The 27,099-nt window shown below is 46.0% G+C and overlaps 1 protein-coding gene and 1 long non-coding RNA gene across 4 annotated transcripts; one reads left to right on the forward strand and one right to left on the reverse strand.

Annotated features, from left to right (window-relative positions):
* Nucleotides 1–324: 324 nt before the first annotated feature.
* LOC127331953 (uncharacterized) lies at nt 325–6,042 on the reverse strand. 3 transcript variants are annotated; one of them, XR_011751556.1, is made up of 13 exons: nt 5,931–6,042; nt 5,712–5,837; nt 5,324–5,415; nt 4,928–5,093; nt 4,524–4,821; nt 4,268–4,396; nt 3,960–4,070; nt 3,784–3,856; nt 3,577–3,681; nt 3,297–3,387; nt 3,118–3,166; nt 2,694–2,770; nt 325–2,498 (listed from the first exon to the last, which is right to left on the reverse strand). It is a non-coding gene; the product is annotated as an uncharacterized lncRNA (long non-coding RNA). The 3 variants fall into 3 exon arrangements; XR_011751557.1 differs by having other exon boundaries at nt 4,268–4,392; nt 4,524–5,093; XR_011751555.1 differs by having other exon boundaries at nt 4,524–5,093.
* Nucleotides 6,043–14,830: 8,788 nt separating this feature from the next.
* LOC127331955 (peroxidase 2) lies at nt 14,831–16,427 on the forward strand. Its single transcript, XM_051358187.2, has 2 exons — nt 14,831–15,319; nt 15,434–16,427. Exons 1-2 carry the CDS (start codon nt 14,873–14,875, stop codon nt 16,190–16,192), a joined length of 1,206 nt encoding a protein of 401 aa, XP_051214147.1. The 5' UTR covers nt 14,831–14,872; the 3' UTR covers nt 16,193–16,427.
* Nucleotides 16,428–27,099: the final 10,672 nt, after the last annotated feature.

Consider the following 27,099-nt stretch of genomic DNA (forward strand, 5'->3'; position numbering starts at 1 on the left):
TCAGCAGTATAAAACACAACACTATCTGAAGGACAGCAGTATAAAACACGGGAGTATAAAACATGGATGATTAATATTACCTTGGTGTCTTGATACTTCTTCTCTTCTTCCTCAGACCTGCACACATCATGTTCAAAAATCACATCAGGTAGCTAGCAGAGAGAATAGGAGCAATGTTTGGTGAAAAGATTCACCTGGCACCGCGGCCAGGGCCAGCCGCTCTCCGCGCCGTAGAGCGTGTGCACGAAATTTGCGTCTCGTGCGCCGTGAATGGTGGCGGCGCTCACGGCGGCTACAGTGGGCGGCGTCGGGCCACCCCCGGGCCGCATTGGCGGCGGGTGGCTGGCGCTGACCATCTGCTCTCCTTCTGCTGCGGCGCCCATGCCGGGCCACCTCGCCAAGGTGTCTCGCTTCTCCAAGATGACCGGCCGCAGCTTCCTGCCGCGCCACTGCAGGGGCAACCTGTTGTACCTGTCCGACACGCCGCCGCCGGTGTGCTAGGTCGAGAAGGAGAGGCGCGACGACGCGGCGGCTCTCCGTCCGGCGGCACCAGTTCCGAGGCTGCGACCAAGCTGCAGCCTACTGCCGAGGGATCGGCGGAGGCTGGCCACGACGGCGACTTCTCCCCGGCCGCGGCCGGACATTTCTTCTCTATGGCGGACGACTGCCGTTTCTTCTCCACGGCGGACAGCGGCCCTTTTTTCTCCTTGAACGGCAGGTTTCTTCTCCTCGGCGGCGGCCGGCCGTCTCTTCTCCACAGCAGACCATTCTTCTCCTCGAACGGCAAGTTTCTTCCTCGGTACGGCCGGCCGTTTCTTCTCCGTGGCGGACGATGGCTGTTTCTTCTCCACGGCGGACGACGACCGTTTCTTCTCCTCGAACGACAGCTTTCTTCTCCGTGGCAGATGATAGCCGTTTCTTCTCCATGGCGGACGACGGTGTGAGGAGAAGCGGGGCTTCATGTTCCTGGTGGTGTGGCCGCGGATCGCCAATTTTGTCCCTTTCTACAGCAATTATGTACTTGAGCGCTCAAACAGTGCGAAACAGACTACACCGTCGGACCAGCCCGCACCAGACCGGCCAATCATCTCCTATCTAAACGGTCTAAACCAGACCAATCCGAAGTAAACTGTGGCATACGGTTTGGTTTAAGGAACCAGCAGAACCCAGATCAAACCGGGAATGCACAGGCTGAGATATTGAGCACTTCAAAAGACATCCCAGCTCAACAAAAAAGCTAGAGCCTACATGTTTCCTCAACATGTCGATTACCATAGTGGCCCATATTCACCGATGACAGCTAAATGACTATTTGAAGATCAGGTAACTAATATCAAATCTTAAGTTACATTAAAATGACGAATCCTGATGCCAAACAAAGCATGCTGGACAAAGAACATCAGGTAACTAATATCAAATCTGAAGTTCCTTTAAAATTAACCACTGCTTATTATCTGCAAAATGAAATAACAGCAGGGAAGATAAAGTGGGTTTTATCACCTCAACTTTACGCCCATGAGTACATAAGAGGAACTGTTCCCTAAATTAGTTTATTTAAGTGAATAGATACATGAAAAATAACACAAGATTGTATGCCCTTTTCAATGTGTGAACCATAATGCTGACTTGTTTAATCAACCACAAATAAATCATACACCATGCTATAAAAAACAATGAACCCTACAGAAGAACAATTTGGGTAAAACATTTATGTTAATCTCTAGCAAATTGTTACATGCATGATCGAGCAAGGTATCTGGTTCCCTTTTGAGCAGTTTATGCAACTGTCTGGCACTGGTGCTTTACTTAGCAAGGACCAAGCAACATCATCGAACAAAAAATGGAAAAACATGGTGACAATATTCAGTAAGAAATACAAAATCTAGAAACACTTCAATATCAAAAAGCAAATCGGTAGCAAATAACTGGATGCAATGAAATTGATACACCATTCTTCTATCGGATCGGAATACAACAAAAACAAAGAACCTTATAACTGCATTACCATTGATGCAATAAAAGTACAGACCGCAGACCATTTTCTACTGCTGTCTAGCTTCTTCAACGATTGATAGCTAGAAGGTGTAAACCTTGTAATAAACTTTTTTATCATAGAATATTAGATTAGATGTTAAGTGTGAACACATGATGGGCTAATGACTATAGAAATAGTCATCGATCATTATCTTAATCTAGTCACTGCAAGGCATGATCTCGGGAAAATAAAAAAATATCCGCAACTTTATCAAGTAATCTCCTATTTTCTTATAATGATTGCATTAATTTAGACAACAACAAAGAATGAAATTTACACCAGTTGACTCAAAATAGGAAAACAAAGGCATTACCTAGAGGATCGAGATACCAATTGTTATCTTACATGTATCTTCAAAATAGGAAAACAAAGGCATTACCAGGTGTCTCGCTTCTCCAAGATGACAGGCCGCAGCTTCCTCAAAATAGGAAAACAAAGGCCTTTCACCAATCCGGAATAGGAGCTTCAAAAAATAGGGCAAAAAATAAGGAATGCTATGCACGGGCTCATAGCCTTCTCCCCAATCCTTGCTTCTCACAAAGAGACAGTAAGGAAGAAACGAGCAACAGCTAGTAGCACAACAGAACCAACAACACAAGAAAACTGCACAGTACCAGCAAATCGACGAGAGATGGAAAGAGAGGAAGTAAGAGCTCACCTGCCTAACGGAGATGAGAATGCTCCGAGGAGGAGGGGCATTGGCAGGCATCTCTCACCATTTTATGAGCCCATCATCTACACAAAAATTGCCAGAAAAGTAATGAAAGAAAGGACCAGACCTAGAAAATAAAAGAGGCACCAATAAGTCAACATATAATAATTTGTTTTTCTAAACAAAAAATGCAGTCCTAAAAATTTTCGGGCCAGCCAAAAGACAGTGCAATGCCTATCAATATTACAAAGCCATAAAAAATGGTCAACATGGCAAGACTGTCCAGCGCTCAAGCAGGCCTAGAATGGCACACTCAGGAATAGTATAAAGATAAGAAATGAGAGGTTATAAAAACATATATAATGCTAATGTAACTATAAAGATAATGCCTGCATTCTGTAGGTAGACAAGAGCAACAAGTTTGAGGTACCTTCTCCCCCTCCTGCTTCGTGACACTCATTCTTTGCAAAGAGCTGGTCCTAAAAAAGATCAGTTGATAACAGAGCCTCATTAGCAAAAAAAAAACACGACATTCGATGAATCAGTGCCATATGTAACAGAAAAAGACCAGTTTGAATGGATTTAGACAAAGGAAGATTCAAATCCTACCGAAAAAGGAGCGAGACCAGGACAGGACTGATGCCTTGTCTTATCACATGATTCAACAGACACCAGTCACCGACAACAGAACTCCATGGCACTGGATCAAATTGATATTTAGTTAGTGCACTGGATCATGAGAAAGGAATCGCAAAGATTCAGTGAGTATAGCTAATGAAATGAAATTTAGTTCAAACAAACGGAACTATTATAGAACAATCAGATTTTTCCTATTAGCTAGCTACAAATAGAATCCATCATTATTATTTAGCTATTATACCAATATTACCTGTTGTTTTGAGGTACAGTCTTGAAGGAGATATCAACAAGTTGTCACCTAATTCTGTCAACATGAGCTGAAGTTGCCCTCCATTCAGGAGTTATCATGTCTCAGCTGCGGAGTGCAGAAATTTTATTTTAATGCTAACACAACATCGTTATGGAAAATGGGGCACGCATGGAAGTGCACGTATGAAATGCAGAACTCGGTATGAACCTTCTCTGTGGACCTCATAGCTGATGAATGCACGATGTTAGTGTATATCAAGGGCCTAAGCAGAAAACCAAGCCTGTTTCCAACCCACCCACATGGCCACATCAGCAAAAACCTGAAAAATTGAAAATGGGACACGCATGGAAGTGCACTTATGAAATGCAGAACTCGGTACGAACCTTCTCTGTGGACCTCATAGCTGATGAATGCACGATGTTAGTCTATATCAAGGGCCTAAGCAGAAAACCAAGCCTGTCCGAACCCACCCACATGGCCACATCATCAAAAACCTGAAAAATTGAATATTATCAGATAAGGTACTTATCTTGTGACAGATCAAAATGTCATCTTGTAGCAGATTGGATCATATAATATACAGTAAGGGCGACAAACAAACATACTGTCCCATTACAGCCATTTCAATGTGTGTAATTAAACTTGCCAAGCTCAAGCTTTAGCTACACAAAATTGAAAATATTGGTCCCACCTTTCTGCCAGATTTATTAATGCCAGAAGGCACCTCCAATTCTTCTGTTACCACATTATCAATGGTCTTTCCAGCCTTTTTATTCTTCACTCTATCAGACTTCCAGTGACCATCATGACCCGCTTCTACCTAGAGTAAAAGGGAGAGGTTCACCCATTAAATCAAACAGTTCCATTCCCAAATCAACTAAATAATGCTATTAGCAAAGAAAGTATGGAGCAAATTCTTTTGCAATGTAACATCTCGAATAACCAACCCTCTTTAAGTAAGCTAGGCGGAAGAAAATGCCAACCCATTTTGGGCTGAATCATGTCAGCTTAACCTCCTTGGTAAGCATGGATCAGAGGACCACCATCAGCATGAATTCCGCGATCTGCAGATCGATCTTCACCTTGCACAACAACTTTGAGTGCTGCACATAGTTGAATCCATCTAAATGGAATATATCCAAGAACTTGCAATGGTTGAATATAATTCCATGCAAAGGAACATCTTGCTTTGGAGATCCTCCTCGCTACCTTGAGAGCAATGATCTTTACCAAAAATGATGCCACCTCGCAGCAACATAGCAAGACCAATTGAGAAATATTGAACCGGACGAAGTAAGAAATATTAGCAGGAAGGAGCTAACTGAAACTGAGGGATGGGTGATGATCTCACAAGAAGGTTGAGCCTGTCGATAGGGGGGCGACATGCCTGGAAGGAAAGAAGCGGGATACCAAATAACACACCCTTGGTGGATACCTGACGATGCTTGTGCAGCTGCGTCAGAAGTCACCATCCAGCCTTGCCTCTCTTCTCAAATCCCATCCAGCCGCCGTCGTACCTAAAACCATGTGCACCATTTTCAATAGCCTTGTGATACATATACTGAGAGTTTCAGCCACGCTAAATACTGCCACCGCACATGGATATAAAAAGTAGATGGATATAAAAAGTAGCTAATTCAATATTCCCCGAAACTATTTTTAGACAACAATCACAAACAATGTGTGTGATTAACAACTAAATGGTACAATATAATGTTAATCTACTAATAGCAGTAGAGAATGCAACCTGCATGCCCTTGTCAGTACCAGCAGCATTGGCTCATGTCTCAAGATCCATCAACGCACTAATGATGATGTCAGTTCTCAGCTCAAAATATCCTACGCAGCAAGGCAAATGCCGTAGAACCAAAAGATATTAGCAAAGAAGAAATAAAAATTACAAACCGAAGGCATATCTACAGAAGTTATATTTTTTCGTAGAATAAATGGAGCTAGTTTCCTAGGACAAAGTTATTCTTCATGTACTTTTTATTTTCAATCTTCAAAATATGAACTTGTAAAACCAAAGTTATTCCAAACTGTAGCACCTTTAACTGTTTATTCGACTTTTTTAGATTCATCAATTTAGATATTTCCTTCTAGCAAGTAATGCATCATTGACCCCAAACTTGTACCTCTCATTTTGCATCTGCCACGTCGAAGCAGCCAAAGAACATAGAGAAGCAACAGGATTGCATACAGTGACATTCCTCCAAATCAGCTTCCAATGATTCTTTTGTTTGATCAAATCCATGTCAAAGCTGCAAAAGGAGCAGCAAATTATCATGAACAAGAGATGGGCAAATCAATTCAGAATCCAAAGATATACTTAGATCTAGAGCAGACAATCTCACCGTGCCTGCTCTGGCCATGTCCATGTCTGCCAATCCACTCCGGTTGGGGAAGGGGAGACCAGCATGACGGCGAGCGAGGGCATTGTCGAGCGAGACCAGTTCTTCACTTGAGGCGGCCGCCCCGCGCCGATCCGTCTCTGGCCGCGACCGTCGCCTCCGGTCGTCGCCGCCGCGGATCCGCCCAGAGCCGGCCCGTCTCTGGCCGCGCCCGGCGCCACCGGTCTCCGCCGCCACCGCCGCCTCCGGTCGTCGCGGATCCGCCCTGCGTCGGCCCGTCTCTGGCCGCACTCGGCGCCTCCGGTCGCTGCCGCCATCCTTCTTGATCTCGCCGCACGCCGGTGCAGCGGAGTGACGGATGGCGCTTCTTCCGAGGAGGAGAGCCGGCGGCACGGGTTGGGAGAGGAGGTGGGGATTGGGGGACGGGAGAGGAGGTGGGGATTGGGGGAGGAGAGACTGGCCCGTCTAGGTTTTCACTGCCCCAAACGAGAAGGGTGACATGAACGAGCCTGTGTGGCTGCCTATGACCGGCGGCCCGCGCACATATAAGGTCCCGTTTGTCATGGACTCGACGGGACAAGCAAAAAGTGATTAAAAAATTACAACATCCGACGGCCGTGGTGAAAAGCGGGATTGGAATTTACTGTAGCTAGCGAAACGGACGGATCAGATCGATTTGCCCCTCTCAGACCCCCTGGATGGCTGGGTAGTCTTTCAACATTTATAGGAAGAATGTTTTCAAAGCTTTTACTTACCTTGTAACAAAAAACAGAGTAAAGCCTAGCAAGTTTGATATCAGAGATAGTTGTGCCTAACTTCTATTTATTTCCCAGTAATTTTAGGAGATTGAAATTGATGCTCACAAATTTGAAACGAAAAGGAGATGCCATGGACAGAAAGAGAGAACACATATGCATACGGGAACACTACAGCCACCTAGAGAGGAATGTAGGAGATAGAGATTAACTTTTTTTAATGTCGCATGTATCTCATTGCACCGATTCATACAAGTTCTGACTGACCAAAAAAAAAGTAACCATGGCTTTCTCACATAATTGTAGCTTGTTTATATGAGTTTTCTTCATATTTTTGTATTGCAGGCATGAACCACACATTTGGATACACTTTTACCAAAAGATGACTACTGGAAATATTTACTTCATGCTAATACGGAATGTTAAATACAGCTAGCCACAAGCTTACCGAAGATAATTTTGTGAGAACGATGTGCAAAGAGAAGGTTTCTTCAGACATGTTTTAAGGCCCTGTAAGCTTTTACACGTCAAACTTGGAGATTATTTGCATGTAGGGGATCATCCCATAAATGATGTATGTGGAGCTAGAGACATATTAGAACATCAATATCTAGATTACAGCTAATTAAAAGAAATAACCTTTGCCTTTCAGAGTGCAAACTGGGAAGCAATATATTGTGCCAAATTGGGAAGCGCATATTCAGGTACCTTTAGCTGTAGTTCGGCTTCGAGGAGCAGTGGATGACACCGGACAGAAGGTGCAGGGCGGCGTCCTCCGGCGGCGGCGTCCTTGCATCGGGTGGACGGGCGGTGCGGCGTTGGGGACGAAGGGAAATGGTGTGGCGTTGGGATGCAGGGCGGCGACTTGCAACGGGCGGCAGCACGGCGTCCTAGGGCGCTGGCGTTGGAGGGGGCTGACGGTGCGGCGTCATTGCGTCGGGCGGCAGCGCAGCGTCCTAGGGCTGAGGCTTTGGAGATGCTGGCGGCGCGGCGTCCTAGGGCGGCGGCGTTGCGGATGCAGGGCCGCGCGTGGGTTTCGGCGAAGCTCGTGTCCGGTGAGGGCGTCCTGCCGTCTGGCGGCGGCGTTGCGCGGCGGTTTTGGAGGGGCTGGCGGCGTTGGGCGGCGGCGGTTGGAGGATCTGGCGGCGTTCGAGGGAGCTGGGCGGCGGTTGGAGGATCTGGCGGTGTTCATGGTTAGGGGTTGAGGTTAGAACTGGTTCGATTTTTGACCGGCTGAGTCGCCCCTGATTATAGCGATGGGCTTTTTACTAGGATACGATTTCGCGGCAGCTGCCTTCCGATCAATTGCCAAACGGAGAGATGGCATGCGGGAATGGCCGGCCCAGGGAAGATACATACGGGAAATACCAGCGCAAGACTAGTGACAGACTCTTTTACGAGCTAGTCACTAGCTAATTTTCTTATCCGGAACGGCTTCCGAAAAAATGACCAGTGACACCTTTTTTATGTGCCTGTCACTAGCATAGTTACTATTGACAGGCCTAATTTTGCCTGTCACTAATCACCTGACGGCTATAAGCCTTTTTGCAGTAGTGAGATCTCATCAGTTATGCTTCAATAAAAGTAATAAAGGGCGTATGCATCTTATCGATGCAGAGAACTGGGGTGTTTTTCCCTTTTTAAAAAAATGTAGGCGGAGCATTTGCAGAATTTTGTGCCTGCATTTGCCTCCGATTTTGCTCGGATGGAAATGCTTTTTGAGAATGATAAGAGTATTTCTAGATCAAGAGGACTAAGAGTTCCATGAATTTAGTTTTTTAGCAAGTCGGCGGAAGAGTCTAGGTACGAGGCTGACCAGAAATTCAGTTTAACTTATGAAGGTAGTGAACAGATATCATGTACTATATGGTGATCCCTGAATAAAAAAAGTAAATGCACCGATTATGTAAACAACAGATCTGAGTTAACATGTTGGTGATGGTTACAGTTGTTGCTAGCTGATTTTTGAATTCAAATCGTTGCCATGATGCTCCAGAGATTAAGTTCATGCTGTGATATGGAGGACCAAGTAGAGTAGAACATCTTTGTAATGTCAATGTACGCGCAAGTTTTCAGGAGCCGCTGAAGACCAGGAACTTCTTATGCCAGTAGTTCGTTAAGCTTGGTTCGGGCAGAGGATATGCCTATTTGTGTTGGCGGGATTGTAACTTTGTGAGCTATGCATGGTAAAATAATTCTTGTGTGGAGTTCGATAAGAAATAGATTTGGCATTTGAATGTAAAATTATGTTCTGTTGAAAAATGAATTTGCACTGTGGAAAAATATGTTAGTTTCATCGCAACAAACAAAGCAATGAAATTTCAGATAAGATGTTACTCGAGGCCAGGATCATAGGTGGGTTTGAATTTTACCCCATATGGTAGAGATTACTCAGTAGTTGCATTAAACTTTCTTGTGGTTTCATTAGATTTCACCACACGGTCAAGCGGACCCAACCGTTCCTAAGTTCAGGCACGGATCCAAGCTTCTAGCAGGCGGCGCAGCTTATTTTAATGAAAATTTAACGACAATTTTGATGAGAATTTGGCCGGGTTTGCGGTGTGTCTAGACTTGATGAAATTCTTGGGTCCGTCCGGTGCAACGCACTTGACCCAACCGTTCCTAAGTTCAGGCACGGATCCAAGCTTCTAGCAGGCGGCGCAGCTTATTTTAATGAAAATTTAACGACAATTTTGATGAGAATTTGGCCGGGTTTGCGGTGTGTCTGGACTTGATGAAATTCTTGGGTCCGTCCGGTGCAACGCACGGGCATTTTTTACTAGTTATTTTAAATGTGCTTTGGATAATTTATCTTTTATTATGTTTGTTACAGCTACTTTTAAATTACTATTGTAAAATGTGCTTTATAGGTATGGTGGAATTTCATGCTTATAGCTTCGTTTATTGCATGCACTATGTAAAATACAGCATATGAAATAACCTTTCTGCATTGATAATCTAGCAAAATTCTCAAAGAGTAAAAGAGAGAACCAATTGTTGAAGCTTATTTCACACGGTAGAGGATTTTCTATAACAGAACATGCTTTCGATACCATAAGCATATGTTTTCTTGTTTTGTAATATCTCTTTGGTCATCTCATTGTTATCATTTTCCATCCTACCTCTAGCCCTATGGTGGTTTATCATCGGAGGCTGTTAAAGGTAGTTAGACCCTTCGAAGTCTGAGCTGAATACTGAGTTGAATAACCTTTAAATGCTAGGTTTTTTGAAAGTTGACACTCCTTTACACTAAGGGGTAACTAATCATGCAAGACCAGTCAGATCCTATAATCGTTGGTGTGTTATTCCTGCATAATTAGCTAGATCACCAATATGTCCGTTTGATTACAATTTAGAAATCAAAATTGGCAAGCAAACTTAACACGGGGCCAACCGTCCGAGCTCGCTCCACGAGCCTCAGTTTTTGGTAAGCAGCTGCGTTGTACCCTACCATATGAAAAAGTGATGCTATCATCCTAAACAGGCCTACCGGCCAAGCATGCTCCACGAGCCTGTATTTTGGGTTGGCAGCTGCGGTATAACCTACCAGATGAGAAGGTAATAGTATGACCATGTACAATGCAGTAGCATTCACCATGTTTCTATCGGTCTCACTCTACGCCTTCCTGATGTCCGTGAGATGTTAATTCCAGGAATGTATGTCCAGGTTAGGTTATCTTCTTAGCAAATTGTGGATCAGATACCTTGGTGCTTACCTAAAGCCGCTTAAAGGCACAACCAGTGAAGGTTGGTTTGGGAGGGCAATTTTCTCACATCTGTGAAAGTTCTCCGGCCAACAGGCAAGGTTTGGCATGTGCTTCCACCCTGATGGGCACAGGATAATCACGGTTGGCAAATACATGTGATCTCATGTGAGCTAGAGCTAAGATGATGCTTAAATCCATCCCCATCTGCATACAAATACCCTTGAGCATGTTCAAAATACTGCTGACGATGGTACTCAATCTGAGTTGAACTTAACCATTTGTGTAGGAATTTCCCAACAGCTACCAGTTTGTGGGCACGATCCACAACAAGAACATGGAGATTGGCAAAGTCTTCCACCCCGTCTTGCCTTTGCACTTGGGAAGCTGAAGTGAGACATTGATGCGTAGCACCATCACATATACCTTTGTCTAGGAGAAGCATCCCTATATTAGCGAGGAAATGACAAAAAACCACGACAATTGGGGCGGCGGTGTCACATGACCACGGACTAGAGGCTAAGCGACACATAACCACAAACTCAGCTGCCGGTGCTTGACACAAAGCACTGATTCCACATTTTGCTGGGTTTAATCAGATTTATGATAGATGGGGCCTGCTGTCATGTAACAGGTGGCGATGTCTTCACAAAAATAAATATTTTTGTGTATATACTTCTCTATTCTCATCTGTGGTGACCAGGCCAGAGCCGTCGGAGCCTTTGTGCCGCCGCCACGAGCCACCGCTGCTCCGGCCATGGAGCGACGCTGGCGAGATCCGCCCGGGGGAGGCCGGCACGGGCGCGCCCCCTGCACCTCCACCCCACCACCGGCGTACTCCGGCGACGAAGGCCGCTGCCGTCGCCTGGCGACACACGCCGCTGCCCTGAAGCGAGCGCCGCCGCCCCTCCCGTCCCCGCTCTGCTGCGCCGCACGCAGTGGCGGCCGCCGCCCCCCTCCCGCCCCCGCTCTGCTCCGGCACACGCAGTCATCGCCGCCGCCGCCGCCCAGTCCCCTGTCCTCCCCAACCTCTCATCCCGGACCGACGGCGCGGGTGGTGCACGGGCCCGGCGGTGGTGTGGCCCGGCTGGAGGTGGGGTCCCTTTCCTCGGCGGCGAGTAGGGGGTACGGAGTGACGCTCGTCTGCGAGCAGGGGCGGCGCGGCTGTCGTCCTGGGCCACGATCGTGGTCTCCGGCGAGGGGCAGAGCAACAGCCCCGTGGTCTCCGGCGAGGGGCAGGGCAGGGAGTCATCGACCCCATGGTCTCCGGCTAGGCGATGTGGCCAGGCGCTGCGGCGGGCACGCCCATGGCTCGGCGGCGGCCAGCGGGGAGGAGGCTAGGCGCATGTGCGGGAGGAACCTGCCGGTTCCTTTTTCTTTTAGATTTGCACTTTTTTCTTTTTTAATTTTATTTATTTCACAACCTATCAGAAACGATGGGGAACACATGGCACCTGACAGCGGGCCCATCTATCAGAAACTTGATTAAACCCAGCAAACCATGTAATCAGTGCTTTCTGTCGAGCATCCGCCCCTGAGTTGGTGGTTATGTGTCGCTTAGCCTCCAGTCCGTGGTCATGTGACACCGCCGCCCCAATTGTCGTGGTTTTTTGTCATTTTCTCTATATTAGCAGCATATGCTATGAGTTTATTTTGATGAAGCGTGGTTCTAGCATATATTGTAGCCACATGGTGACTGCAATATTATGCTCATAGTTTATGAACTTTGTTAGCTAAATGGTTAACATGTGAATTTTATTGTGCTTTACCCCTCTTCATAAAATTTGGTGTTTACATCTCCATTATATCTATTATTGATATGTCTGAAATAGTTTAGACGCCGAATGGCCAAGAAAAGTCTTATAAGCAGCCCATAGTAGCGTTGACATGTTCTGCTAGCTTATTTACACTCCTGTCAGTTGATGTGGCCCGTAGCTGGTAACCTGTAGCCCATCTATTTGCTCACCTGTAGATCCTTGACGCGTTTCTGGTCTAATCTTCTTCTACACTGGACGTCGGCCACCTCTCCCTTTCACTTATCGTCGTGAGAATAGTCTTAATGTGGGTTTTTTTTAAAGAAGACCATAGAACCAGCCATAATTTTCTCATTCAAAATAAAAACTGCCTCTAAATTCTTCGAGTTGGGATTGTCAGCAACAAGCAACAAGAAGGTTAACTATTCATCGACTGCCAATAAAAACTATACGTGAAACCAAAGATGAAGAAACCGCGCGACAAAACTAAACGGGCTATAACAAACGGTGAGAAAATTAAACGAACCTAGCAAAAAAGGGCGCGGCAAGACGCGCTAGATCCATCTAGTATAATTGATATTTGAGAGCTGCTACCATCCGCAGGTAATGCTAGCACGTCACCAACAACTTATTGTTCACAAATAACACATAGCACAAAGTTAACACAGTAAAAAACATGTCCGATGTTTGTTGTCTGGGTTAAAACAAAGGCAACATGTGCGAAATTAGCTTAACACCAACGATGAAATAATATTTATTGTTTGTAATCTTTCCAAAAATGCACATGGCTAGGTACAAATTATCGGCTGCGAAGGCCAAGTCATTCCCACAATTGACCACCAAGACAACACCTGAAATACAGACTCTCAAAAAACAACGCCTTGAAGAAGAGAACAATGCTCTAACACTGTCATCGGCTCGATCAAAGATCTTAGGTTTTCACCCTGAAGATAGTCCCCGCTCTCAAAATAATGCCTCCAACAAGATCATTGCCAGGCACAACCAGTTAAAGCCAGACCTTGGGTTTTCACCCTGAAAGGTAGGACTCTGAACTTCACATGTGTTATCGCCCCCACTTTCATACCGCTGTTGTGAAACCCGAAACACCAAGCAAGTCCCTCAACAACGCGGAGACTTGAACCTCCCTTAGCTAGTCCTCCCATCCTGCCTTCATGAAATTCTCTTCTTCCGACTTTCATCATGGATCCATAGTCACTTAATATCAACACAGAAAAAGAGATTCGCGCCGCTCCCTCTAGAACCAAACGGTAGGAATAAAAGCACGGGTGCGCACGACCGAATACCACCCGATCCAGCAAACTACAGGCAAAAGATGCGCTGATGCATTCGCCGGTGGAGCCTTCCGGAACTCAACACTACGGCTAGATGAAAAGGATCAACATCCGGTAGGTCTTCGCAGAAGAAGAAACCTAGGACCACCACCTTCAAACCCGAAGCAGACGAACAAGCCCCGACGCCGGCATCCGCTGACCAACGATGACGAAGGAGAATTCGGTGGACGACGGAAGCCGCAACCACACCATCCTCGCCCCGCACACCGCCGCCCCCTTCCTCGCGCCGCCAGTAGAACCCGACGATGGATCTCGGCGGGCACAAGATCCAACAGCCGCCGCCACCACCATCCATCGCCGGAGGCCGTGGAGGAGGAGCCGCCGCCGCACATCCAGGGACACCTCCCTAGATGCGGAGCACGCCGAAGCCGGAGGTCGCCGCCCCAGCCGCCACCGCCGGTCACCGCCTCCAAGACCCCCCTGGGCACTTTGGCGCCGGGGCCCGCCGCCACCGTGGCCAGCGCCGATGGCAGCGGCGGAGGGAGAGAAACGGAGGGAGGGGGCAGCGGAAGGACAGAGACCGGCCCCCCAGCGGCGCCCTGGGGAGCGCCACGGGAGGGGTTTCTGTTTCTGTTTTCCACATGTAGTGACACGTAGTGACACGTTGGTAAGTCGTGTGAGATCGCTTACCCACATGTAGTGACACGTTAGTAAGTCGTGTGAGATATGCCATTTCGCTTGTGGCGATTGCCTGCTCAGTACTTAGTGGTTCCTTTATGAACACACACCTCGCTATTAATAACCATTGCTGTGAATTGTGAGTACAAACTGGCTGCTGAAAATCCGAGCCTTTCACTGGCTTTGAATTTGTAGCAACTTTTTTTTTCCGAGACAGCTTACAATACTAATCGTGAGGACATAGAGGTTGTTGAGACTTTGTCACCTATAAAGATAAGATGAAAAATATAAACGTGATTCCCACTAAACGTGGACACTTGCCACGATCATTCGATCGATCAATGTATACTAGCTACTCCATTCTGGAGTTGATGTTTTAATACTGAGTACAATAATAAGAACGCATGCCAATTATGAATGTCGTGCCTACCAAGTATACCAACTAGACACATGATAGGTTTTAGTGGCCATCAGCTTAACGCTGGTAGGGAATGGGAGCTGTTTAATTAACCCACGGAGCTTCAACTGCTTGAGCTGCAATGCAATCGCGAGTGATTGATCGATTGTGCTCCGCACGTTCGGTTCCCAGCTGGTTCTTGAAACATTCCTTGCACGCACGATTGCACCTCAGAGTAGAGCCCTCGTTGGAGGAAGAATGTAAGATAGCTTTAGCTATAAATAGGCAGCATAGCAGCGGCTTCTAATCACCCAAGAAGGTAACACACCACCGGGATCAGCAAGCGACGGAGCTAACCAGCGACAATGGCAAAGCTCACCGCCGCCCTGACGGTCCTCGCGCTGGTGGCCTGCGTGGGTCGTCCATGCCAGGCAGGCTACGGGTATCCCAACCCCATGCCCTCGCCTAGTCCTCCACCATCGACTCCTCCACCGTACACCGCAACCTCACCTAGCCCTCCGCCACCCGCTCCGGTCACTCCATCCACTCCTACGCCATACAGCCCAAGTACAGCTAGCCCTCCTCCGCCCACCCCAATTGCGCCGTCTAGCCCACCACCGTACACCCCCAGCACACCTAGTCCTCTATCTCCGCCACCCACTCCGAGCTCACCTCCTTCGGGGCTTTCCGTTGGTTACTACCAGAAGACATGCTACCGTGCAGAAGATATTGTTAGAGAAGCCGTGCGTGACGCCAGCAAGGGCATCATGGCGGGTCTCATCCGACTATTCTTCCACGACTGCTTCATCAGGGTAAGACATCTATGTTTTTACATATAGTACAGACGACTGTTTAAGATACAAAGTCGCAAAATATGGAGTCGATGTCCATGTGTACTTGATGGATGAATGATTGTTTGGCTATAGGGCTGCGACGCTTCCGTCTTGTTGGATACCGCTGATCCGAATAGTGCGACCGAGAAGTTCGGCATCCCGAACCTGAGTCTGCGCGGCTTTGAAGTGATCGACGCGGCCAAGGCTAGGATCGAGAAGGAATGTGGGAACATTGTGTCATGTGCCGACATTGTGGCCTTCGCCGGGCGTGACGCAACCTACTTCCTCAGCAACAAGAAGGTTTACTTCGACATGCCTGCCGGCCGCTATGACGGGCTTGTGTCCCTCATAAACGAGACACTCCCCAACCTTCCCCCTCCCTTCGCCACCGTAGAGCAGCTCAAGGCCGGTTTTGCATTCAAGGGCCTCAACACCGACGAAATGGTCACCCTTTCCGGTGCGCACACCATCGGGATCTCCCACTGCTCATCCTTTTCTGACCGCCTCACCTCGAACTCCTCCGACATGGACCCTAGTCTGAAAAGCACTCTGCAACAACAGTGTCAGTCAAACTCTGGCAGTGACAACACGGTCGTACAGGATAACAAGACCCCTGACAAGTTGGACAACAAGTACTATAAGAACATTCTCAGCCATGAGGTGCTCTTCACGTCAGATGCTGCGCTCATGATGGCGACAGACACAAGTGATGCGGTGCGAGCAAACGCCAAGGACACAAACCAGTGGGAGGAAAAGTTCAAGGCAGCCATGGTGAAGATGGGTGCTATTGATATCAAGACAGCTGCCAATGGCGAGATTAGGAGGAGCTGCCGTGTCTTGAACACTAACTAGACCGGCTGATCAGATTCATGCCAAGCCTTTCTATGGTTGAGATTTTGCACTTTCTTGTGTGCTTGTAATTTGGATTCCCCTTTGTTATTTATTTTATTTTCCTTCCCTAATTTTATATTCATGTTTCATTGGATTTTTATTGTAACAATAAGTTTTAAAACATTTTTCATAAAACTACTTCGAAACAAATATGGAATATAGTTCTTTAATTATAAGAGATCCATTGTTCATCGTTATTCGATCTTACTTTGCATTGGAAGAACCTCTTAAATGGCATTTTTAGGGGCTTCCTTTATTATTTATGTCATATTGTCTAGATGTCAAAAAGCTTCATTATGTTTGTCAGTTGACAAGTCTTATCTAATCGTTATCGATGGGCAACTCTAGCGGAGTTCTAGTGTAACATCCCATAAATTTCAAAACAAAGAAAAGGAATTTTCCTATTTTCCAAATTTTGGAACCAACAAAAACTTTTATTAAATTAAGATTGATACATAGTGATCTTGCTTAACTCTTGTGCTATTGCCATGATTGCTTGTGAAAGTATTTTTAAATGATCTTAAACCCCAAACCTCACCCCTCTTTTTTCACCATCCAAGTTAAAACAAAATAAAAGGAAATTAAATAAGAAAAGGGCCTATGTGCCTATGGCTATTTTTGTAAAACTTTACCCTAGGCCTTTCTATTTTGTTTAGAGGATTGGAAAACCTTCATAAACTTTACCTAGTACTTATCAAACCAAATCCAAGTGAAACCAATGAAAATAAAAAGAAACTAAAAATACCATAGAGGCATATGAGAGTAAATAGCAAATTTGTGAATTTGAGGACCTTGACCCTAAGACTGATGGTGAATGGTTGGATCACTCCTTTATACCATTTCAACACTTAATAACATCAAATGGGTCAAGGCAAATCAAATTAAAAATCAAATCCAACATATGCATAGAGGCATATCTGGCACATAGCCATTTTACCCAAATCTTGTCCTATGCACTCCTACCTTACCCAAATGGTGTGAACCCATCTCTAAACCTAATCTCACCCTAAATGGACCCTCAACCATGCCTAAGTAAAGCAAGATGAACAAAATAGGAGATTAAGAAAAATTGGCATATCACCTCTTATGTGTTTATGGCCATTTTTGCAAATCTTTGAGCTAGACCTTTTGGAATGGTTTCAATGGTTTGAAATTGTTCCTAAAATAATAAGAATCACTTTGGAGTCAAGAAAAATGAAATCAAATAGAGAGAAATGAAATAGTGAGAAAAATCTCATTTTCACTCACATACACTTTGGCCAACTTTTCAAATCTTTAACCAAGGCCACCATGGCTTGTGCCATTGCTTGTGAAACACTCATATATTAATAACACACCCTTTTTAATCAAATAAACCCAATTCAAATCAAAGAAAAATTCAAATTCTACTAACATGTGATAATGGTCACTTTGCCCATTTATAAAATGTTACCCACTTTGCACCCCTGGTTTGGAAGTTTCCTAAACTAAACTTGGTCAACTCTCTCCACCTCATCCAAGACCATGTCAAGATGAACAAGTTTGATGTTGACCATCAGGGTTGACTCTACCTGGGTTGACCAGAATAGAGGAGACAAGATGAGACATTGAAACAAAGAGAAGATGAGCTCCATTTTGAAATCTTGCAAACCTTCACCAAATTGACCACCACCAACACAATTCTACCTCTTTAAATATATGAATGGGATGCACCAAAAAGATTTTCAAAATTCAAACAAAAATCTCATACGGCCATTGTGTCGAGCACTTGGCAGGCAACATTCCAGAATTGTGATACACCTCATTACCCACTGGTTTTTGGGCTAAACCACTTTAATCTTGTGATGATGTTGCTCCTGTACCTCCTCTGCATCAAGCCCTACCCTTTTGCACTGATTAAAGTGGTGCAATGATCAAAAACTTCACCATGCCGAGTTCAAGGACACCACCATGCCACCCTATCTCACCATCTCTCTCTGGTCCACTCAACCTTGCAAAACTAGCCTCTCTCTCACTCAGCATAGCATGCTAGACAAGATCCCCACTCCAAACCATGCACGACAAGCCCTGGCCGCGACGTGATCACCACGTCTGGGCGCGCCAGAGCGTGCACCGGCACGTTACTGGACGCGCCAGTACGCTGCCTCGCCCGAGCACTGTCGTCCTTCCCTTCCCCTCTCCTTGCGCATGCACACTCCACGCCATGACAGGACATCGCCAGACATGCGCCATTGGCCGCGCATGCACCATCGCCGTCGCCATGATCAAAGATCTTGCCGCCAGTACCGTACCCATCGCGCCATGATCGTGAGCTGTGTCCTCCTCCTTTCCTGTCATCGTGGTGAACGAGCAGATGCCATGGGATGGCTTAAGTTGGGGCCGAATGGGCGCGAGAGGATTCGGGGGAGGGTTTGTGATTAGATGGGATGAACTTCCGGATGCTTTCCTCAAGAACTCAGCCAAAGGCAGTGATACAAGAAGAAACACACAAGGAAGAACTCTGCTCTAGATCACTATCTTCGTTGATCTCAACAGGATACAGGTTTTTGGATACAAGGTTTTCCTAGCCATCGACCATCTCGTAACGTGCCCGCAAAGGGCTATGCCCCCTCTCCTTATATAGGGGAGAGGGTGGCTTACAGAGCAAGAAACCCTAATGGCATCTTTGACTGGACAAACTACTTTACAAAGCTACTTTAATCATAGATGACGCCGGAGTCTTATTTAATCAGGGAGGCTGACATCCTCCGGCTTCTTTCAGCGTCATCTTCCTCTTTGGTGCCAGGACTTCGTTTAAAGCCACTTTGCTTAGCTCATCTTTGTCCTCTAGCTCTGAAGAGAATCTTTGACCAGTCCTGCCGACATGCTCTTCTTACCGGTAGCCTGGTGTCTTCTTTACCCGGTTCCGGTATACCCCTCTTGGGGATACCGGCTTAGCTTTACTTAGCCAAACTCTTATCTTTGTGTTCCGGTATAAACATTAAACCGGTATCTTGACGGCTCAAACCATCCGGTTTGGCATGCCTTTGGCATACCGGGGGTCATCCCCCCAACATTAGTCCCCGAAGCTGGTATAGTCTGGTGGATTCTATCCAACAGACCATGCCAGGTTCTCTCATCTTAAGGTACCGGTTTAATCTTTCCGGTGGTTAGCTTGGATCCGGCATCTTTGCCCGGACTCACGTCTTCTCTCTTTGCAAGGTATTTTCCGGTATCTTATTTTCCGGTATCTTAGTCATTAAATCTTTCCTCGGCGAAGTCGAGAATTTCTCGGTACAGTGCCTGTCAGTGACATGCGCACTGTACCTGACGCGCCAGTGTCAGGGGTCACTTCCCTTCGGCTTCTGTGCCCTCAATAACTGTGGCACACCGGATCCTGGCTGCCGTTCCGGATCCGTGTGGCTTCCCTGTGGCTTTCCGTTTTCCATGCGTGTATCGTTGCGCCACGTGGCGGCCCACGGAGCGAACCGCCGTGGCCCAGCGGTTTCCGGCCCACTAACTACTCTTCCTTTATAAGGGGAAACCGCTTCTTCTTCTTCCTTTCTTCGCATTCCCAACTTCCTCGTGCACAGAGCTCTTCGCCCTCTCGCGCCTTCGTCGCTCTCGTTCGCCGCCCGGCGAACTTTCGCCACTGCTCCGCCGAACTTCGTCAAGCTTCTCTACGCGGAGATCTCCCGCACCGCATCTGGTGCAGCCGCTGCATTCGTGCTTCGTCGAGCTTTCCTCCTCTTCTCTGTCAACACCCGGATTTTTAAGTCCAGATGCCTATTATGCAGTACATCGCAATCCCAGGAATAATGTTTTTGCGAGACATAATAGTAAGTAGCATAGAGTCATCATTTATTACAACACATATTGTCTTACAACCATAGATCACATGATCCAATATTACACAAATATATTGTTCAACAACACCAATAGTAGCGGAAGCGAAGTAGTAGTGGACTATCTATTCCACAGGCAACGCTTGACGTTAGAAGACGATCCTAGTTATCGTAGACGTCCTACTGTCCGTCATCCTGATACTGTTGCTCTCCTTCAAAGTCTGGCATTTGAATAGCTAGGGCAAAGCCATGAGTACTTTAAAGTACTCGCAAACTAACACTAGAGTAATTACTTATTAGATGTAGTAAGGGGGTGCTAAGCTCTAGGTTTATTTGCATAAAGCCAAGTTTTAGTTTGATAAACATTTAGTAAAGCCTTATCATGTGCTAGACTAACTCAAGTGGGAACATTAGTGTCATTCCCACAACTCATATTGATTCACTTCAATATCACCTTTCAATTCATCATTCCTTTTTAAGATCAAACCTATGATAACGGAGATAGTATGGCCTTTCCAATCGTCCGTAACCGTGGACACGGCTATTCGAATAGGTTTAACACTCTGCAGAGGTTGTACTCTTGTGCCACAACTTTTGATTGCATCCGTCGAGGATAACCCCGAATCATCGTAACACAGTACGCGGATCATCAACCATAACCTTTCACTTATATATGCTAGTATGAGCACCTCTCCCCATGAGCTTGGCCTCCCGGTGAAAACCGCAGTTAACCCGGGAACTGCACAGGGCTTGGGCCGTACATTCACCTCATTTTAACATCGTTCCACACTTAACGGAGGCAGCCTCGGCGTAACCCCTATGATGCTTGTTTAGAGGGAACCCATACTAAAATACACAAGTTTCTAGTTAAGCCCTACCCATAATCAGGTATTGTGGGGGTACTTGTATAATTGGAAGGGTATCGCATTCAAACCCAATCATCAGTTTTATCAAAAATCACCATCTTCTCTTGTTCATATTCACCTCCACTTTACAAACTTTCAAAGTCATTTCACTTCACCAAGTTCCCATCTAGAGTAGTCAATTTTAATTGATTAGCACTAGCAACTAGTTCATGAGGGGTGCTATCTAGCTTTGATTTGTGCTAAGCTAACTTCAACATTGTTCTACTCTAGACCAAGTGAATCATAAATCAAAAAGTACTTTGAAATAAATAAGCAAAAGTAAAAGTAAGGTAAAAACATGGGATAGGTAAGACATAATATAAAGTGTGATGGTGCCTTTGCTCTTGTAGAGCTAAGCACTTGTGTTTAGCAAGGGTTAGCTTGCCTTGAGCTGGGTAGTTGTCAAAGTTCTCCTCTTCTTCCTGGGAGTAGGCTTCCTCCTCTTGATACTCCTCGTTACTAGCGTCTATATACGAATACGAGGTATAAATACTAAACCAAGCTCACATACTAAACTAAAAACACTCAAAAGAGTTCACACACTAATCCTATCATCAATCAAACATGGCATGGTGGATTACTTGGTTAGTTCTTATTTAAGAGAAAAATAATTTCCTCTCATTATTCTTATTTCTTTAATTTGCTATTTAGATCTTTAGAGAAAAACTTCCTGTCATTAAATCCTATTAAGATTTAATCTCCTCATATAATAATCAGGTATGAAATATAGGTTGACCAAGGTCAACATTCCATATCTATTATATGTGAGTATAATTTAATTGAAGTGCTATACTCCACATATTTTAATACTAACATTTAAATGAATTAAAATCTCTAAGTAATACTAATCAGAGGTTCATTAGCCTAAGGTCTTTTCCCCTGGTTATATTACTTAGGATCAAGATTTAAATGAGAGAGTAGCTCCCATACTATTTGTTGAATTTGAGTTTCAAGATTTAAAGCACTAGTAATGGCTACATAGCCACTATTTTGATCTAGTCCATGATCATACAAATAACCTGTCTATATTATTGCATAATCAATTAGAGGACATCATTTGTGATTTATTAGAGTTGGAAACAATTCAAAATAAATTATGGTTAAAATTTAAATAAAGTTTCAAGTTGCAAAAGTCCCTGTCTTGTTATTTTTTCTCAGATTAATTCTGCTTTGAATTTGGAGGTGGGACCAGTGGCATTAGTTAGATAATTTCATGGGCTTTCCAACGGTATAAAGTTTGCTAGATTTGGTTTGGTAGAATTCAAACTATTCAAAAATTACTAAAGCATCTGCAGGACAATTTGAATAATTATTAAATCTGTTTTTGAATTCGTGGGCTAGGCGGGAAATGCTACTGGGCCGAAACGGGTTTGAATTACACTGCGCAGCCCATCTAGCAACTGGTGCGTTTGGGCTGTGCTGATGGGTGGGGGCCACCCGTCAGTGGGCTTTAAAACAGCGAAACGGTACGCGTGATCTAGACCGTAGGATTAGAACAGAAATCGACGGCGTGTGAGCGTTGTCGTCTCCGACGAGCGACGAGCTCACTGGCGGCGAGCCTAGGAGGTCGGAGGGAGTACCAGGCCGTTGGAGATGGTGGGAAAGCTGCTCGGAGAAGTGGACATCGATGAGGAAGCGCCTGGTGCAGCGGCGGAGCTCGGCGAGGCTCCAGGAGATGCAGAGCTTCCGCGGGCTCCGGCGGCTTCGAGCTCGCGATTCGAGCTACTCCGGCGGTGGGAGGTGAAATTGACTGGGGGAGATTGATCAGTGAGGAGAGGGGAGCAAGGTGTGTGAAGAGATGGAGGGCTGAGGTGCTCTATTTATAGCGGGAGGGAGGTGGCCGTGGGGTGCTGTGGAGGAGCGGCCATGGCGTGGCGCTTCTGGCGAGCGAAGGGGCAAGGCAAGGACGGCTAGGTGTAGGCAGCATCCTGGCGATGCTCAAGGAGTAGCTGGCGCGGCGAAAGCGTGAAAGGATGTCTCGAGCGCATGCAAAGTCTGTCACGGGGCGCGCGGCCGAAAGTTGATGAGGACGATGGCGACGGAGCAGGGGCAGGCTTGGGCGCTTGTCTAGCGTGTAGAGGGCGGGGAGGCGATGCTCGAAGCAGGCATAGGGATGCAGGGGAAGGACGGGGGTGCTCGAGCGCTTGGCGTCCTGGCGCGGCCAGAGCGCGGTCACCGCGTGGGCTGGCATGCCCTGGCACGTTTTGGACGCGGCTCGTCTGGCCAATGCCGTGGCTTGGCGTTGCTGGGGCGTGTACCGTCGGCGTCCTTGAGCTGCATAGATGCTCCAGGACAAGGAGAAAGGATGGGAGGGTGGCCAGAGAGAGTTTGGCCAAAGGTGGCCGGGTGTGCATGGCATGGTGGCTTTCTCCTCTCTTTTCTGCTTTAATCGACCAAGGCAAGTACTGGGCTAGAGGCAGGGATCATAGAGAGAGCTAATGATCATAAGATAGAGTCGGTTTAGGCCAAAATCCATCGGGTAATAGCATGTAACACAATTCTGGAATCATGTCTGCCAAGTGTTTGACACAATGCCCGCATGAAACTTTTGGTTGAATTTTGGAAATCTTTTTGGTACAACTCATTCATATAATTAATGTGTTGGAATGGTGGTGGTTGTGTTCAATTTGGAGTTGTTTTGCAAAGTTTCAAATTTGAGGTCATCTTCTCTTTGTTTCAACATCACTACTTGACACATTCATACTGGTCAACCTAGTTAACTCTAGCCATGGTGGTCAACATGAAAGTTACTCACCTTGACAAGGTCTTGGATGACATGGCTTTGGTTGATCAAGTTTAGTTTAGGAATAGAGAAAACCAGAGGGGTAAAGTGGTGAAGAAATTATTTTGGTGACATATGACCATTATCATATGTATGAAGATTTTGAGATTTCCTTGGTTTTGATTCTTGATTCTTTGATACAATTGTGTTTGTTTATCATATCTTAGTATTCTACAAGCAAGAGAGCAAGCAATTATGGCCTTTGATGAAGATTTGCAATTTGGCCAAGTGTGTATGTGAGTGAGATATGGGTTTTTCTCATTTTCTTCTATTTTTCTCAAATGATGGTTAGATGATTTTGGTTTAGGGTTTAATAGCAATTGATCAACATACTAACACTCATCATGGCAATTGCACAAAAGAAATTCACTCAAATGCATGAAACTATATGTGGCACTATATGCATAGAAAATGTTTTTGTTAATTGCAAATTTTGAGTTTGGGAAATTTTCTTTCTTGATTAATATTGTTGAAACTTGGGATGTTACAAACCCTCCCCCCTTACAAAAGATCTCGTCCCGAGATCTGCGAGAAAACTAGGTACTAAAGAGATCTGGGTACTCAGTCCTCATGAAGTCTTCCTTCTCCCAAGTGGCTTCTTCCTCGGTGTGATTACTCCATTGGATCTTCAGAAACTTGATACTCCGGGTACGGGTGGTTCTGAAAGCTTCTTCCAAGATGCGAATAGGTACTTCGCGGTATGTCAGATCTGAGTTGATATCCACAGCTCGATGGTCGATGTTCTTGAAAACCTCTGTCTTCTCAGGCACTTCTAAGCACTTCCGGAGTAAGGAGATGTGAAAAACATTGTGTACCGCTGACATTTCTTCCGGTAACTCCAGTTGAAAGGATACTTCTCCTCGGCGACTCAGGACTTTGAAGGGTCCGACATATCGCGGTGCAAGATTTCCTCTAAGCTGGAATCTCTGCATTCCTTTGAGGGGGGACACTTTGAGGTATACAAAATCTCCGATCTCGAAGGTCATCTCTCGGCGTCTCTTGTCGGCGTAGCTCTTCTGTCTTGATTGGGCTGTCTTGAGGTACTCGCGGATCTTGTGAACCTTCTCTTCAGCTTCTCGGAGGATATCTGGTCCAAAGACTTGACTCTCTCCGACTTCCGACCAATTCAGAGGGGTACGAAATTTCCTTCCGTACAGTGCTTTGAAGGGGGCCATTTGTAAGCTAGCTTGATAGCTGTTGTTGTACGAGAATTCTGTGTATGGCAGGCAGTCTTCCCACTTAGATCCGTACTCTAGCACACATGCTCTCAACATATCTTCTAGTATCTGGTTGACTCGTTCAGTCTGTCCATCCGTCTGCGGGTGATAGGCTGTGCTGAAATTCAGGCGAGTTCCGAGTCCTTCATGTACTTTCTGCCAGAATCTGGAGGTGAATTGGGATTCTCTATCGGATACTATTGACTTCGGGGTTCCGTGCAAGCTGACTATCCTTGAGATATATAACTCAGCGAGTCTCGGTCCTTGATAGGTGGTCTTGACGGGGATGAAGTGGGCGACTTTGGTCAGTCTGTCGACCACTACCCAGATGGAATCATTCCCTTTACTTGATTTGGGCAGTCCGGTGATGAAGTCCATTCCTACGGTATCCCACTTCCATTCGGGAATCTGTAGGGGTTGTAACAGTCCTGCGGGGCGTTGATGTTCTGCTTTGACTCTTTGACAGATGTCACATTTGGCGATGTAGCTTCCAATTTCTCTCTTGTTTCCATGCCACCAGAATTTTTCCTTCAAATCCTGGTACATCTTGGTTCCTCCGGGGTGAATGGAGTAAAGGGTGTCGTGAGCTTCTTTCAGAATAACTTGCTTCAACTCTAAGTCTGACGGCACGCAAAGGCGTCCGTTGTACCATAGCACTCCTTCTTCATCAGCGGTGAATCCCGGTGCCTTTCCCGCAGCTATTTGGCTCTTGATCCCGTCAATGCTAGCATTTCCTTTCTGAGCTTCCTTGATCTGACTAATCAGGGTAGGTTGGAGTTCAATGCTGGCGAGATATCCTTCGCTAACCAGTTCAAGTCTAAATTGTTCAAACTCTTGAAACAGGCTAGGTTGCTCACTTGCTAACATGGAGTTCAACTGACACGGCAGTCTACTCAGAGCATCCGCTACTACATTGGCCTTGCCGGGGTGATAGTGGATTTCCATGTCGTAATCCTTGATTAACTCTATCCATCTGCGCTGCCTCATATTCAGCTCCTTCTGCGTGAAGATATACTTCAGGCTCTTGTGATCCGAGTAAACCTCGCATCGATTACCCATGAGGTAATGACGCCATACTTTCAGGGCTAAAACCACGGCTGCTAGCTCTAAGTCATGGGTTGGATAGTTCTGCTCATGTTGCTTCAGCTGTCTTGACAGGTAAGATATCACTTTGCCTTCTTGCATCAGCACACATCCAAGACCAATCTTGGAGGCGTCGCAGTACACATCAAATGGCTTGGTAATGTCCGGCATAAGTAATATTGGGGCTGAGGTCAATCTGCTCTTGAGCTGTTGAAAGCTCTCTTGACACTTGTCCGTCCACTCGAACTTTCTGTCCTTTTTCAACAATTGAGTCATCGGTCTTGCTATGCTCGAGAATCCTTCAACGAATCGGCGGTAATATCCCACCAATCCGAGAAATGCACGGACTTCAGTCTGAGTGGTTGGGGCTTTCCATTCTTCAACAGTCTTGATTTTTGCGGGGTCAACGGCAATTCCTCCGGCAGACAAGATATGACCCAAGAATCCTACTTCTTTCAACCAGAACTCACACTTGCTGAACTTGGCATACAACTGATGCTCCCGAAGGGTATCTAGGACCACTTCCAAATGTTGCTCATGTTCTTCTTCGGACTTGGAGTAGATGAGGATGTCGTCGATGAAGACAATGACAAACTTGTCCAGGAAGTTCATAAAGATCTTATTCATGAGATTCATGAAATAAGCGGGGGCATTGGTCAATCCGAATGACATGACATTGTACTCATACAATCCATATCTGGTGGTAAAGGCAGTTTTGGGGATATCGGTGGCACGAATCTTCAATTGATGGTATCCTGTTCTCAGATCAATCTTCGAGAATACTTTGGCTCCGGTCAGCTGGTCAAACAGATCTTCTATCTTGGGCAACGGATACTTGTTCTTGATGGTGACATCGTTGAGCTTACGATAGTCCGTAACCAAACGAGTGGCACCGTCCTTCTTATCCACAAACAAAACTGGTGATCTTCATGGCGACGCACTTGGTTGAATCAGACCTTTGAATAGCATATCATCCAGTTGCTTCTTCAGTTCCACTAACTCTGCCGGGTTCATACTATAGGCTCTCTGGGCTATAGGGCCGGTTCCAGGGATTAACTCGATGATAAACTCGATATCC

This window comes from Lolium perenne, chromosome 2 (genome assembly GCF_019359855.2).
Source record: "Lolium perenne isolate Kyuss_39 chromosome 2, Kyuss_2.0, whole genome shotgun sequence".
NCBI classification, from domain to species: domain Eukaryota; kingdom Viridiplantae; phylum Streptophyta; class Magnoliopsida; order Poales; family Poaceae; genus Lolium; species Lolium perenne.

Bases quoted from the DNA above. Each gene is read 5' to 3' on its own strand.
- LOC127331955 (XM_051358187.2), top strand. From the start codon at position 14,873: ATGGCAAAGCTCACCGCCGCCCTGACGGTCCTCGCGCTGGTGGCCTGC. The intron at 15,320-15,433 runs GTAAGACATCTA...GTTTGGCTATAG, and splicing joins TCCACGACTGCTTCATCAGG to GGCTGCGACGCTTCCGTCTT.